The 15,201-nt window shown below is 52.1% G+C and overlaps 6 protein-coding genes across 6 annotated transcripts; 4 read left to right on the top strand and 2 right to left on the bottom strand.

The window, feature by feature from the left end:
- Positions 1–242: 242 nt before the first annotated feature.
- On the top strand, positions 243–1,901 carry J4E84_003888 (uncharacterized protein; the record flags this gene model as incomplete). The annotated part of the gene is made up of 2 exons (XM_049386497.1): positions 243–653; positions 711–1,901. The coding sequence occupies 2 exons, from the start codon at positions 243–245 to the stop codon at positions 1,899–1,901; spliced, it is 1,602 nt and encodes a 533-aa protein (XP_049245267.1).
- A 2,955-nt stretch (positions 1,902–4,856) lies between these two features.
- Positions 4,857–5,855, top strand: J4E84_003887 (uncharacterized protein; the record flags this gene model as incomplete). Its single annotated transcript, XM_049386496.1, has 1 exon — positions 4,857–5,855. One exon carries the CDS (start codon positions 4,857–4,859, stop codon positions 5,853–5,855), a length of 999 nt encoding a protein of 332 aa, XP_049245266.1.
- Positions 5,856–8,875: 3,020 nt separating this feature from the next.
- J4E84_003886 (uncharacterized protein) lies at positions 8,876–9,535 on the top strand (the record flags this gene model as incomplete). Its single annotated transcript, XM_049386495.1, has 1 exon — positions 8,876–9,535. One exon carries the CDS (start codon positions 8,876–8,878, stop codon positions 9,533–9,535), a length of 660 nt encoding a protein of 219 aa, XP_049245265.1.
- Positions 9,536–10,281: 746 nt separating this feature from the next.
- Positions 10,282–11,983, top strand: J4E84_003885 (uncharacterized protein; the record flags this gene model as incomplete). The annotated part of the gene is made up of 2 exons (XM_049386494.1): positions 10,282–11,738; positions 11,788–11,983. 2 exons carry the CDS (start codon positions 10,282–10,284, stop codon positions 11,981–11,983), a joined length of 1,653 nt encoding a protein of 550 aa, XP_049245264.1.
- A 98-nt stretch (positions 11,984–12,081) lies between these two features.
- On the bottom strand, positions 12,082–13,008 carry J4E84_003884 (uncharacterized protein; the record flags this gene model as incomplete). Its single annotated transcript, XM_049386493.1, has 1 exon — positions 12,082–13,008. One exon carries the CDS (start codon positions 13,006–13,008, stop codon positions 12,082–12,084), a length of 927 nt encoding a protein of 308 aa, XP_049245263.1.
- An 878-nt stretch (positions 13,009–13,886) lies between these two features.
- J4E84_003883 (uncharacterized protein) lies at positions 13,887–14,607 on the bottom strand (the record flags this gene model as incomplete). Its single annotated transcript, XM_049386492.1, has 2 exons — positions 13,887–14,361; positions 14,414–14,607. The coding sequence occupies 2 exons, from the start codon at positions 14,605–14,607 to the stop codon at positions 13,887–13,889; spliced, it is 669 nt and encodes a 222-aa protein (XP_049245262.1).
- Positions 14,608–15,201: the final 594 nt, after the last annotated feature.

Genomic DNA, 15,201 nt, shown 5'->3' with positions numbered 1-15,201 from the left:
TAGCCGGCCGAGATTGCAGTCTAATAGGAGAAGGAGACACGGAAGCGAAGGGGTTGCAGTGTTTGCCGTGTCACAACGAGTGAATGCGCCGATAATTCCGAATGCTGTGAGACGTCAGAAATGTTGACGCACAGGCCATGCATGACCCCGGTCGATCTACCCAGCGCATCCACCACCGCGGGTAAGAAAACGATAAACATCGCCAGCCTCACGTAATCTTTTCCCCAAAAACGACGGATAGAATGGCGACCTCTCGCGATGCCCCGAACCCCCTACGACCCTACTACATCCCGCCCTCTATTGGCCCGCCGCCCGACGTCCCGCAGAACCAGACGTCCTCGTCATTACCGCCCGCTTTCAAGCCCAGCAACAGTAGCAAATCGAGTCTGGGCAGCCAGGCACGCGACATTCTTTCCGACCTAGACTACGACTCGTACTTCCCAGAAGCCTCGCCTACCGTAGCCGGGCATGCGAAGAAACTGCTCGATCATGCTCTGTGGAACTACACGAGCGTCCTGCTCGCCCAACCATTCGAGGTCGCGAAGACGATCTTGCAGATACACGAGGCAAAGGGACAATTGGCAGGCTTGACGGGTGAGGAGTTTGGCCACAAGAGCAGACCCCAGAGCTTCGCAAGCGGAAAGTTTGAGGATGTATGTATTGGGCACCGGAGGGGCATTTGACATGTGAATGTGGGCTAATCGATACAGTACCCGCCCTCTGATGAGGAGTCTGACGAGGACTCGCCAGGATACTTCACATCTACTGCTCCGCGCATGAACCCTACGTCGCCGTCGCCATATTCGCCGTCTGTCTCACGATCGGGCGTCTCCGAATCGAGGTCTCCACGACGACGCCAGCGACGCCTCGATAGCCGATCCCGGTCACGAACACCCACTCGCCCCCCACCATCCGCCGTACGGAAACTAGATCTCAAGCGTCCAGACTCACTCCTCGAAGTGATAGGACAATTGTGGCAGAAGGAGTCTGCGTGGGGTGTGTGGAAGGGCACCAACTGCACTTTCATCTACAATTTCCTGCTCAAGACGACTGAGGGCTGGTTCAGGAGTCTGATATCAGCTCTGCTGAACATACCAGACCCAGGTCTTGTAGGCTCAGCAGGAAGTGGAATTGGGGGGCTGGATATCCTAGACAGCCCAAGCCCACTGACGTCCCTCGGCGTTGCTGTCGCTGCTACAGCCATCGCAGCCACTCTCCTCGCACCCCTCGACATGGTGCGCACCCGCCTCATCATCACCCCCATCTCATCCTCTCCACGATCTATATACCCATGCCTTTCCCTTCTGCCCTCCTTCTCCGTCGCCCCCAGCCTCCTCCCAGCTACTATAATGCACGCCTGCGTCCCCACTCTCATTTCCTCCTCAACACCGCTCTTCCTCCGTTCAACGCTCAGCATCGACCCTATTCTTACACCGACCACCTACTCCTTCAGCACTTTCCTCTCCTCCATATCCGAGCTCTTCATCCGCCTTCCTCTCGAGACCGTCCTTCGCCGCGGCCAGGTCGCCGCACTCCAGGACCACGAAACCCAGCGCCTGGCGTCTGAGTACCAGGCTCCACCCAGCCGTGCTAAGAGCCCAGCGTATGGTCTGGACAAACCAAGCTCCTCTGACCAGAGCTTCAAGACTATCGTGGAGCCGGGTCAGTACAGGGGTGTGCTGGGCACTATGTGGTTCATCGCTCGCGAGGAAGGCATCAGTGTTTCGACTCCGAATGCTGCTAAGGCAGCGAGTGCAAAGGCAATGGGCTTTTCAAGGCCGCCGCGCACAAGGAAGGGTCAAGGTATGCATGGGTTGTGGCGTGGATGGAGAGTGGGTGTTTGGGGGTTGGTGGGGATTTGGGGCGCTGCTGCTCTTGGAGGTGGCGGCGGTGAGTTCTAGACTGTGATGTTGCAAGTTAAGCACTAGGCACTTGAGCGATGATGTTATTTGGTAGATTATGTTGTTTTGTCACGATGTTCGTATGCGCATGTTGGGCGATGCTATATACACCACTCCTAGCTGATATTGAACGAATATTTTCCGTTCACCCAACTTCTTGTTTCAAGGATTTCCTAAATTCTTGCATTTTATCATCTGATTCGACAAATCTCCCCGCCATGCTATGGCTGTGTAGCCCAACCAGAGAGAATGGTATGCTGGGTTTTATTTTTCTAAAAACTAACGACGGTCTCTGAAAATGGAAAGTTCGACAGCGCACGGCATGCCAACTCACAAAAGCGGGTCGATTGTACCACGTAAATGTCGCAAACGCAATACAAAGCTGTTAAGGATCCTCTCAGAGGAACATGCTACCATCGCGTAGTAGTAAAGCCCAGCACGTAGAGGATTGCCCAGAACCCCGATGGTATTGCTTAGGCAGTCTTAACTAGTCTAGCCTAAGGGAGTCTAGCGGTTCCCTTATGTGGAAGTACCGTACCACCTCACTTCTTATCAGCCACCACCACGTGTTGATTGTGAGCGTCAGCTTCGGTTGGCTCTTCAACTTTGGTTCACCACAGACATCGAATGCAGTGAAAATTCCGACACGTAGACCCCCATCATTCATACACACATCGAAGCTATCGCAATCATAGCGTATACCAAAGTACCATCTGAATGACCTGCCCGAAGGACCAGACCGCAGTCTGAGTCAAAGGCGCACTCGATTCATCATTCATACATACACGCCTGGGAAAATCCACCAACATGTCAAATCCCTCCTCGCTTTCAATCCACCCAGCCGACAATGATGAACTCTCAACTTTGATCTCACAGGTAAACTTGAGCGGCAATACAGTCAGAGTCGCACATAGCGCCGCTGTCACAGAGGTGAGGTTTTTGGAAAGAAATCTACCGATTCGCCCCATGAGTATTCAGTCAGCAAGTTGCTTGCTCTCACTGCCCTCGTAAATACGCCTGTTGATATGCCATCATATGCATATCTCGCCCGAGCTTGGTATCGACTTCATTGAGGGATTCTTCAGCTGTAGGCAGCTGCAGAAGAATATGTTGGACGAACTTAGTCCTGCCTTCGATCTCGACAACTACGTCAACGAGCATGCAGAACCCTGTCGCCACGAGCCAAGCATGTTTGTCTGTGTGGTATCATCCACGCCTCGATTTCACATCTCACGGCGTGTGACAGTATTTGCACGAGTACCGCGCGCTGATCGAGGATCCCGCTGTTGCTATAACTCAGTCGCTGGGCTTTTCCCTCTACATCTGAACGAACTCAATGTGAGACTAGCTCCTCACAACCATGCAGATGACTACGACCAAGAGCTTCTTTACGGCGACATGAAGTCAAGGCCGAATCGCCTTTTCCTTGATTATGTAGTGGAAGGCAAAGTGAACTCCAAAAACATGAAGTTCAGCCTTCCTGGTCTACAGAAACAGGATGATGGAAGAGACAAGACAACGCGCCCCGAAAATATCATCATACCAGGCACAGAAATCTTGTACGGCATGCATATTACGGAGGATAAGGCGGGTGCCCAGACTGAGAGAACATCCCTGAGTGACGTGCGGTTCCGCCCAACGACAGAGGGATCAGGGGGCGCAGTGGCCACGCGCTGAACGGCATGGATTCCAGGAGTTCCATCAATGGGAATATCGGACACAACGAAAGCGAGGCGCTCGCGTTCGGCTCACTACCCGAGCGTGCTGGTCGAACCCGAGGAAAAGAGACCCAGCCAAACGGAGTGTTTCCTTGCAAATTGACATGAACTGGGTTACATGTCACAGCTAGCTGTTCCTTGAACAGCCCCACTCCGTTCCCTTCTCTTCCCAGATGAAACGCTTTGCAGTGAAATTTTCTGCCTTATCGCGTATCTAACGTATCCAATGCTCATGCACCGCAGATTGTGTACCACACCTGGGCAACACAAGGAAACGCTATCCGGACGTTGCAATCAAATTTCCGGCTTGTCACGCCACAAGAGACTCTGACAGTTCTCACAGAATCTCACATACCTTGGCACTTGTCAGCGGGTCTATCGCGGTCACTCTCTGAACGATCTGATATCGTTTGCGCGCAACTCCCGACGTCCATGTTCCGCTCCACTAGCGGGTCCGACATGGTGGCAACGACGGCGGTCGCGCAAACTTTCCACACGGCATGCTAGGCGTCGGTATCGGGTGGAGCTGGTGTTGACAGACAGCGGCCCGTACGTTACGAAGTATAACCACCGGCACTCAACTCCTGGTCCGTGCACGCAACCACCGAATCACAGCCATGGAATTCCTCTTTCTAACACTTTTCTGGACGAAATGGGCGTCAAGTGTTTCTAAACGAAACGGCGCTACGCCTGTCAAGCATTCCACACAGGAGACCAGTGTTTCGCCACATCGCGGACTGCAATGAAGTGTCAGTAAACGACCTTGGCAGGACCCGTAGAAATCACATCCGCATTGACTTTACTTTCCGAACCAGCAGCTTCCGTGCCTCCTTTCAATGAGTCGCATGTTTTCACAAGCGCTGCTATGCTTAGAACGGCCTAAGGATCACGGTCATGTCCACTTCCCAAGCGATCCAGAACACCCACAATCACGGAAGGAAGACTGTAGTTGTCGATGAAACCTGCATCCTATCTCCTGGAATACCTACAACGGGAAATTGACGTCCGTTGGAACCAGGTCACCGGTGTCTAGGCGCCTGGCTTGCATGAAGATGTTTGGTACAATGCGTGGAGGACTTTTGATATAAGAACCAGGACGACCGTCCAACATCTACAACTCACCAGCAAGCAATACATTCGTTTCAATCGCTTTCTACACTCGCTTTTCAGCACTTTACATTCGTTCCTTCACTTCTTTTTACCAATTACTACACAAGTTTCATTACTGCTAGCCAGAATGAAGTTCTCCGCCTCCGCCATCGTTCTCAGCGCCGTCGCCCAAGTGGCCACCGCCCACTACTTCTTTGACACCAACCTCATTGGTGGTGTTGCCCAGCCGCAATTCAAATACGTCCGCCCTTCTACTCGCAAGGTCGCGTACAACCCCATCAAGTTCTCCTCCAACCCGGCCGCCGACATCCGTGATGGCTCCACCGCCGACGGTCCCGACATCGTCTGCAACCAGGGTGCCGCTAAGACTGGTGGCAAGGTCCAGGTCCTGACCGTCAAGGCCGGCGACGACGTTACCGCCAAGCTCGGTGTTGGTGCCAAGTTCCAGCACCCGGGCCCTGCCCTGGTCTACATGTCCGCTGCTCCCGGCAGCGTCCAGTCTTACGACGGATCTGGCGACTGGTTCAAGATCTTCGATGAGGGTGACTGCGGCAGCGGTGACTTCACCAGCAACTCCTGGTGCACCTACAACAAGGACACTGTCACTGCCACCATCCCCAAGGACACCCCCGACGGCGAGTACCTCGTCCGCTTCGAGCACATCGGTGTTCACCGCTCCCACGTCAACCAGCCCGAGCACTACGTCTCCTGCATGCAGGTCAAGGTTACCGGCGGTGGTAGCGGCAAGCCTGGCCCCATGGTCAAGTTCCCCGGTGCTTACAAGGCCACCGACCCCTACGCCAACTTCAGCATCTACAACGGCCGCAAGGCCTTCCCCATGCCCGGCCCTGCTGTCTGGAAGGGCGGTGCTGCCGCTGGTGGCTCTTCCTCTGCTCCCGCCAAGGAGGAGGTCTCCCCTGCCCCTGCCGCCCCCGCTGCTCCTGCTAAGTCCACCATGGCCACTGTCGTCGCTCCTGCTCCTGCTGCCCCTACCAAGGAGGCTGCCCCCGCTGCTGGCTGCGCGTCCATGTACGGACAGTGCGGTGGCAAGGGCTTCACCGGTGCTAAGTGCTGCGCCAAGGGTAGCTGCAAGGCTGCCAACGACTGGTACTCCCAGTGTGTCTAAGAAGCTAGCTCGTGTGCTAGGATTTACTCGGAGATTTGTGTATACTTCCCATTCTTTGTGTCTATAAGCGAGGCGTTGCATTAGTGAGCCTCTGTTTTTTTTTATGGGCACGTGTTCTCTAGTAGAACACCCCTTTAACCTTCTGTTTGCCTGGTGGATGTGGTTCAATCCTGTATCATAGCAATATCACATCATTACTCCTATTCCTGAATCCTCTTCGCATGTGACTGTTCCTTATTAGCATGACTCAAAGTACAGAAGACTGATATCTTAAAAGTGCGTAGATCCCTGCCATTCATGTTGTCATTGACAAAAAAAAGAACCGTCTTTACAGTAGGCTGAGCGAAACTTTGAATGATCAACACATCCACCAACGTCACTATTCAGATCTCTATTGATCGATAACCAATTCATCCTCATATATCATGCGCCGGGGACTTGCCCGTAGTGTATTGTCTCATTCCACTCAACGAGGCTCTTGGGAAGAGCATGCGCATCCTCGATGTGGTCCACTATTTCCTCGTACACATCGGGTGGCAGTCGCCGGCCAAAAGCCAGATTGAGATTCCGTCGATATTCTCGCCGCAAATCTCGCGATACGAGTGGTAACATGGCGTCGATAAGAGATGCGAGTTGAACAAGGGTATTTGTACCTATCACAATATGTCAGCTTATTGCATAAGACCATGTCATACATAGGACGTCTTACTCTCTGATTCAGCGCAGCCGAAATAATCCAGATAAAGAAATGCCTGGGCAAAGTCCAGTGGAAGTTCTGGGTACAAATTGTCGCGCTCTTGACCGATCTGATCGAAGAGGAACGCTTCTATCTCCTTAAGAGGCAGCAAATTTGCGAACAGGGCCAATCGCCTTGTTCCCAGGACGTCCATGCGCAGCATGAGAGCAAGCGAAAACGCTCTGACACGGCCACGCGGGATTTCCGAAATTTGCTGCAGCTCGAGACATATGCGTGATGCAAAACGCGTTATGGGGATTTCGATATCTGCCCTCAGCGTATAACCTATGTACCATATTTTGTTGCGATCGTCAGAACCCACTGAGGATACAGTGTCCGAATTGCTGACTTTAGATGTAGAGTCCCAGTCGTCGCCGAAATGGGTATCGATGATGTCCGAAGCAGAGCCCAGGTTATGATTGGGATGGCGAAAGAGTCGGTTCATGGTATCGACCCAGAATTGCGTCGCTATCTCATCTTCGGTCTCCACGGTGGAAACGAGATCATGAAACAGGCTGACCCTTACACCGACACTGGCGAACAGGAGTTGAGCCTCTAGGTAAAGAGCCCAGCTTTCGACTTGGAGTGCGGTCCAATGAGACACCGGTACATCTTCCTCCAATGGGTTCTCTAACCACCATGATGAGCACACATGCCACCATGTTCAAAGATGCATACCGTCCAACATACCTGGGTTCGTTAGAGGTGAATCAGCCTCCCAATATCGCTCTCTAACAACGTTCCGGACTTTGCCGGAAGCTCCACCTTCGGTCTCGAGCTCTCTAGAGAATTGCTCCAGCTTAAGCACCAGCCTGTGTATCATGTTCCGTAACCTGACAATGGGAGGAAGTTCTTTCCATGCTTGATCTTTGCGGAGGGATTTCCACTCCGCAAGGAGGTGCGACTTGTCGCTCGTGTCTCCAAGCTCTTCACACACCCTCACAAGATCTTTTAGTGTGCGTTTCTTTCGAACTCTTGGTGCCTGGCTTTTAGAATCGCGTCCTTTGCCTTTACCGTTATGTTTACTAGAACACTCGGTAGCTTGGGCTGGAACAGACCCAGTAGGAGTACTGCTAGACGATTCGGCGATTTGAGCTGGAGCAGACGCTGTAGTAGTAATACCACCCACGCCGACGAGACGTGCCCGATTAGTTTGCTCGAGTGCCGATAGTGCAGCGAGGTAAGCCTCGAGACTCCCAGTACCCGATGGTGCGTTCATAGATGAGTTGGCTTGCATCGTAATCGCGAAGTGGTTAATATATTATGAGTGTATACGGTGTGTTGAGCTGCGCGTGCGGGTCTCAAACGTAAGCTCAAATTTGAGAGAAGATAGAGATCAAAACTCGTAGAGAGTGATCGCAAATATCGTGGAGAAAGCCGTCTTATGACTGGAGACATGTTGGACACGATTGCTGTGCCGCAGTGCTGAATGCATGCTAGGCTACAATAGGCAATCCCTTGTTGCCCAACCCCAGTCCCCGCGGATGTCGACATGCGCCAGGGCTAGGTGGCTATCAATTGAGCTGATAGCCACGGCAGAGTTCATCTGATGGTGTTTTGATTGTGAAGTGATAATGTGAAGAACCATTCAGTTGGGGAGGCGCGCCGGAGGATAGCCTTGATGGCACGTGCTGGATGTGACGTCACAATTCCCGAGGTCCAGCACATCGAGAATACGCGCCCGTCAACAGCATCCGCATCACTCCGGGTATGTCGAATGGGTTTCCATTCTCAGTCAATCTCGAAGTTTTTGCACATCACGACCGACACCAAATGGTCTCATACTCGGGGACTACCACAATGCGGTACTGTCGCCAATCGCGAGACCCCACAGCCCATACATTACTGGGAGTGCAAATACCAGCAAGTCAAGTCGATACAGCAGAAGCAGAACACAATTGCTGATCGCACATATTGCTCACTGTTGACCAAATCCGCCTTCTGCTACGTATATACCCCTTTTTCTTCGCTACCTAGGGATGAGGTCGTTTCCCGCCTGTTGTTCAATGCGAAACCAGTGAAAGTTCGGCGGAGTGCGTGGTACCTGGGTTCTGCCCTAGGCTGCCACACAGCTAGCTAGCCATAAACACTACCACAGATTCCCTTAAAGAGAATATCGGTGCAATAGCGCAGATAATTACTATTCCACCACATAATGTCAATTCATAGTGTGTCCTCAGTTGCTGTCACGGATCCCCCTTTTCACGCTCGCAATGCACCTCACACCAACACGGACGTAAAGGCTGCTTCATTGCTAGGCCTACCAGCCGAACTACGCCTCAAAATGTACGCTGAGATGTCGCCTCCGCTCAACGGCCATATCGCAGACTACCAATCTCTTGTCCTCTCTTGCAAAAAGCTCAGGGCTGAAGCCGAAACCGAGATGGTCCGAAACATGCAGCGCTTCCTCGAAGACGTAATGAGTACCTGGAACAAGACCTATGGCGCGCCGCTCCGCATCAATATCCCTATTCAGGTCGATCAGATCACACATGTCGAGATCGGAATCCCGACGTCAATTCTGGATAAACCGGATATGTTTGCCAGGTTTCCAGCCGCTTTTGCGCTCTTGCCTTGCTTGTATATCGCTAGTCTCACGTTTATATTCTACGACGATAAAGACGGCTGGGAGGACATCACTCCGTCTGCTCATAGAGAACGCGTCCTCAATTCTTTTCGATTTGAAGATCATTTATCAGAGATGGCGACGAGAGACATGAAGCTCTGCCTCGACAACGATACCGAGTCACCCCACGCTCCCGGCAGCAATGTCGATGAAATTAGATTCATCTGGGAAGATCAGCTGAAGTCAGTCACGAGTACTTCTTACTCTGAGAGGGTCAAGGGTCTTGGATATATGGGGGCCTATGAGCTTTGGTACCTAAGGAAATCGACAAGTTCTCGTGGCATCTTCGGTTTTTTCTGGAAAAGGAAACAGCCTTAAACGTACTATCCAGTATCGCAAGAGGAACTTTGGTTCCGTTGGCAGTTCTCTGTGTTATCAGGGGTCTATGCACGGATCTGATGTGCATTCCGATCATCTGTAGTTTCCTGTCTAGGATGATTCAAGTAGGATAATCGATAAATCCAGCTGTTAAGCCTCCCGTGCTTCCAGACAATCGCCACATTAAAACCTCAGTAGTGAAATCGCGTGACTTGAACGTTGGTAGCGAAGGCCCATGAAGCATACTATACTGAAATGCATGCAACAAACAGAGGCATGTAGCCGAGATAGTGGTCCAGAGCTTTTGGCTTGAATGACATGTGAAAATCAGTCTTGCCGAAACCGTTGATTGATGAAAGCCGTGACCGTCTATGACTGCTCCGCTCATGAGCTCGGGAGCAGCGTACCCGACGGTAGCGCCGCGGATCTGTAATTGTCAGAGCTCTGGAGCGAATGAACCTTAATTTACCCGGCAATATCTCCAGCTGCAACTGACACAGTAAGCAAGGTGCACATCGTGATAAGCAGCCAGGTATGGCAGGTCGGTAATAAAGTCGACGGATGTGGGCATGCAAGTCGTGTTGTGCGACGTAGCGTGCGCGAATCGCCGCGCGCACGGAAGCGGGGCATCTCCTCCAAGCGACGGTGCTTTCCCGGGTCGATCATCATAAATAGTATATGACGGCCCCTGTGTTGACATGGGATGCCGTCCATCGCCCCTTGCTTCTGCTTCGATTATACCTACCATGGCAGACTCAAGCCAAGAGGCTGAGCCTCACGGCCTTTTTACCTTTTCACATTTCGCCGCTGCAGCAATCACCTACCTGATCGTCGCAAGTGCTTACCACTTTCTCACGGCACCATCACCACCATCGAACATACCATGGATGGGCTACGGCAAAGGCTGGATCGCCGACTTTCGCAACTTTACTGCATTGACGAAGAGCAAAGAATGGCTGTTGGCTGGTTACAACAAATACAGCCGCGACGGCAAGATCTTTGTGTTACCCGCGACGCTTGGCATGCAGGCTGAGATTGTCATGCCTCAAAGTCAAATGCGCTGGATGTTTGATCAACCAGATTCTGTACTGAGTGCGCATCAGGCGCATTACGATTCCCTGCAGGGAGATTATTCGTTCATCAACCCTTATATCTTGAAAGATGCCTACCATGAACATGTCCTTCACAAGAGCCTTTTTCGAAACCTCACTGCGATCATACCGGGTCTCGAAGAAGAGGTGCCACGAACGATTGTCGACGTTTACGGAACAGATACAGAAAACTGGAAAAAGTTGGACGTCCTGGAGTCTTTCATGGAGATGATTCCAGTATTGACCAACCGCATGCTTCTTGGAGAGTCACTGTGTCACGAGCAGAAATTCTTAGAAGCGGTACTGAGCTACACCAAAGACGTCATTCGCAACCAGGCTCTCATGTTTCTTGTCCCAAAAGCGCTCCACCCCATCGTCGGAACGGTGTTAAGTCTGCCTGTCAAGTACCACTACTGGCTGTCTTCGAAGTTCACAATACCCATGATCAAGCAACGCATCTCGTATTTCGAGAAGAAAGATGCCGGAGATCCTGAGTACAAGAGTTGGAAAGAGCCGAATGATTTCATCACATGGAGTTACAGAGTTGCGCAGGCCGAGGGACGACCCGAGGAGATGCAACCCGATCGCATCGCTAAGCGCGTTTTGCCCCTCAACTTCGCCAGCATACACACGACGTCGATTACCGCCTTCGAAACCATTGTCTGCATACTAGGCTGTGAACCAGAAGTTGTCGAACAGTTGCGCGAAGAAGCGCATCGCATTTTTCAAGAGGAGGGAAGCTGGACAAAGAATGCTCTTAGCCGTATGTACCGCATCGATTCCGCCATTCGCGAATCACAGCGTGCCTCGCCTATCGGCCTCACGTTCGTACATCGTAAGGTCGTAGCGAAGGAGGGTGTCACAACACCGGAGGGTGTGCATCTGAAGTGCGGAACACTTTTTTCATGTCCATGGGGGGCGATGGCTCTCGATACAGACATGACCGAGAACCCAGAAGAGTTCGACGCGTTTCGATACTCGCGGCCGAGAGAAGAATACGAGGCGATGAGCGCGGAGGAGAAACAAAACGTTGATGCGCTGAAGCTGAAGCAGACGGGCCTTGTCACTACGGGTGTCAATCATCTTCCTTTCGGCCATGGAAGGCATGCTTGGTGGGTACTCTCTAATTTCACGTTAAGATTTGTACTAACAATGATGCAGCCCTGGACGCTTCTTCGTCTCCCATGAACTCAAGATTATCTTCGCCAACTTGCTACTAAACTACGACTTTAAGCCACTTGCGGAGAAGCCCAAGAAGATGTGGGTCATCAGATACAAGGTCCCTCTGCCAGTAACGATTGAAGTGCGTCGTAGGAAGAGCGCATGGACACCTCAGACTACCTCGCAGGAGTTGTGAGGAGAATGTAGTAATATGCGACGAATTCTCGGAAACATGACACTGAAACGCTGCTATATCCTTGGAGAATTTCGGATTCGTCATAATGTAAATAGTAATTACACGCCCAAGGAGGCTAACCACATACCCAGCTCAACACCCAACTGACCCGGCTGATCATACATGACCAGATGCCCCGCCGCCTCAATCTCCACCACTTCTTTGGCACCTAGCGCCTCCCTCAGCCTCTGCACATCCTCCACAGGTATCCAGTTATCTTGCTTTCCCCAAATGATCTTCACAGGAAAACTTTGACCCACCTCCACATACCGCCCCTCAATCTCCTCCGTACTCCGATGCGCAGCCTGACACAACTGGCGGACGAAACCTTTCTTCCCACCTTCTGCGAGCCACGGCGCTTTGAGAACGTTCATCGTCTCAGCGTTCAGTGTAGTGTGTGCAGCGTTGTGCATATACGATTCGAGGATACCTTCAAAAGCCATGTCAGGTAGGTTTTCGAATGCGGTGGGGTTCTCTGCCACGCTTTTGAAGAGGGCCTGGCCGAAGGGGCCGATGGCAACGACGTCGATCAGGCAGAGACTGGAGTAGCGGCAGTCGTGTAGTAAGTTGGCACGCAGGCTCATTAGTCCGCCGTGGTCGTGAGCGACGACTTGTGGAGCTGCTTTCCATGACTCGGTTGTCTCCCAGTGCTTGAAGAGGGCGGCGAAGGCTGAGGTTTGACGAGCGAGATTGCTATCTAGTCTCTCGACTTCGTTCTTTGGGTTGAAGTCGACATCAGGAAGAATTTGTTCGATGGGTGAATCTCCGAAGCCAGGGCTATCGAAGAGGTAGACACGGTATTTGCGTGATAGAGCCAGTGCGAAGGGTGCCCAGACGCGGGAAGACCAAGGAGTGCCATGTATAAAGATGAGTGGTTGTGATGTTGTAGCGCCCAGCGACGTCCATTTGATATCGAAGGTATGTGTTGAGGATTCGAAGTGAAATGTGCTATTAAGGACAGTTGGGTCGCTCGATGACGGCGTCATGTTCGTGTTAGCTTTGGAAGCTAGGTATAAGATGAATGCCAACTATAGTATATGGTGCCAATTGTATGTGGATGCATATACAGGTAGATGGACAGGCTTATATACTTCCCACATACATGATATGAAGGCATCGCAGCCCATTGTAGATTTGCTTGCTCCTACAAATGACGCTCATTCAAGATGTGCACGTCGCGTCATGATTCCTGTGCTGGCAAATATGCGCTTACCATACGTCGCTTTCACAGCAAGAACAATGCTATATGTCAGCAATACACCTGCATTCCTGTGTCGCCATGGAAGGCCTAACGACCGCATGTCTTGAAAGTGACCAATCAGAGTACCCGCGAGCAAACATCGCATGATATGCCGAAAAGGAGCCGAAAATTGCAGAATGCATTTCCAGCGCCGAGGACTTTTAGCTGCGCTGCTCTTCGCGCAAGATTGTCTTTGCGCCTTTCGCAGTCGGCTTGTTGTTGAGCGTTGAGGCTGCTGATGTTGCGTCTCCACGATATGCTCTCTTGGAGTAGGACGAACTCGCGACGAAGGAGAGATACGACGCGGTGGGTTGATGTTGCATGCGAAAAGATGCCGTGCCGGTACGCTGTCTGTTGAATGGCCATTGCCTAAAAGTCAGCGTTATGGTGGAAGCGAAGGACGTGCGATGAAAGTCGGCGGGAGAGCACAATCAGGCTCCAAGCGAGCCGCAACCCGTGCCGCAGCGGCGCATGCACTGACTTCGGGAACCACCTGCTTACTGTCATTGACAATCCTGTGCACCGTTTCGGTTGGTTTGACTTGATCGAAGAAGCTGTAAGCGCTCGGGAAGTTGCTAACTTGTAAGAACTGAATGTGTGCTATGAGGCTGTTCAGCTATACTGCTACTGCCAGTACTGAGCTCCGAGCTCATCACCGAGCTTCACATCATCGCCCTCAACGATAATCTTCTTGACCACAACTCCTACCACGTCCCATTTGCTGTTCGTCTCTACAGGCAGGCCCGAGTCTCTGCGCTTACCAGTAGCGTCTTCATTGCCAACCTCGCGCACGACTTCCCAATTGTTGTTGCCGATGTCGACGAGCCTGGCGCGTTTGTAGCTCGCGTTGGAGACCTGGCGATGGGCGACGACGAACCCGGCTTCGTCTTGTTCCTTGATCCACTTCCTGGCCTCCTCATCTTGCCAGATTTTCTGGAGTGCGGCATCAGCATCCTTGAGTAGTCTCACACTCTGCTCGTCCGCCTCGATTGTGCCAGCCTCTGTGCCTTTGTCAAGCGGCTTCTGTAGTAGGTGCGTGCCGCCGAAGCTCTCGACGAAGTTTCCGTTCTCGGCGTTGAAGAAGATGACGTCTTTGTACCTGAGAAAGTCAGTATATAGTACATGGATTAGCTGTATAGTCTTTCGCGTACCATCGCGTGCCAATGTCATCGTAGTCGCGGTCTTCGAGGGCTTTGGATGTGTACTTTGACGTCTTGGAGACGAGCTGGCCACAGGGAACCTTGTCGGCAGGGAGAGGCTGAGGTAGAATCGCGAGCTCGGGGATGATGGAAGGAGACAGTGGGCCGTCAAGGTAGCTGGGTCGGCGAGAGTACTTTGCTGCCATGATGAGGAGCTGTAGCTGAAGCTGTAGTAGTAATCTGAAAGTAAGTAGAGTACAATTGAGCAGTATGATTAGCTGAAGAGTGTCTTCGAAGCAAGCTGTGTAGCTGTACCCAGATGCGGAGATGCCCTCGTGAGGGGTCAGCAAGCTTTATGTGATCTCATTGTACCACCGCTCTGGTTGGCAGGAAACCCCGCTCGCCATGACCACGATCTTCTCAGGTCACGCTCATGCTACGGTACCAATTTCTGGTACCTTCGAAATCATCCCAGTGATTATGCGACGCGTACCTGCAGCGGCAGAGTGGTGTGATGGATCAGGTGGCCATGATGAGGTCGGAGGCATGGCGTGTTGTTGTACCTGACTACTCGCGTCAAAGTGGACCCGGAAGGACGCGGCCGACCATCCCGGGCTATCTTCTTCACGCAGGCACGCTGCGACATGTCAAGCATCACCATCATCAACAGAAGATGCATTGGACCAGACAATCGATGAGAAGAGGTTTTCTTTCTTGAGCGGAGCTATTTTTTTTTTCTTGTATCATTATTTACAGCTTTGGTCGACCCCTATGGTGATCAGCCGCGCAGCTCCCCAACC

This window comes from Alternaria hordeiaustralica (assembly GCF_023758085.1).
Source record: "Alternaria hordeiaustralica strain BMP 2776 chromosome Unknown scaffold_6, whole genome shotgun sequence".
In the NCBI taxonomy this organism is placed as follows: Eukaryota; Fungi; Ascomycota; class Dothideomycetes; order Pleosporales; family Pleosporaceae; genus Alternaria; species Alternaria hordeiaustralica.
Note: the sequence above shows the minus strand (reverse complement) of the source record. Positions and strands in the feature narration are given on the sequence as shown.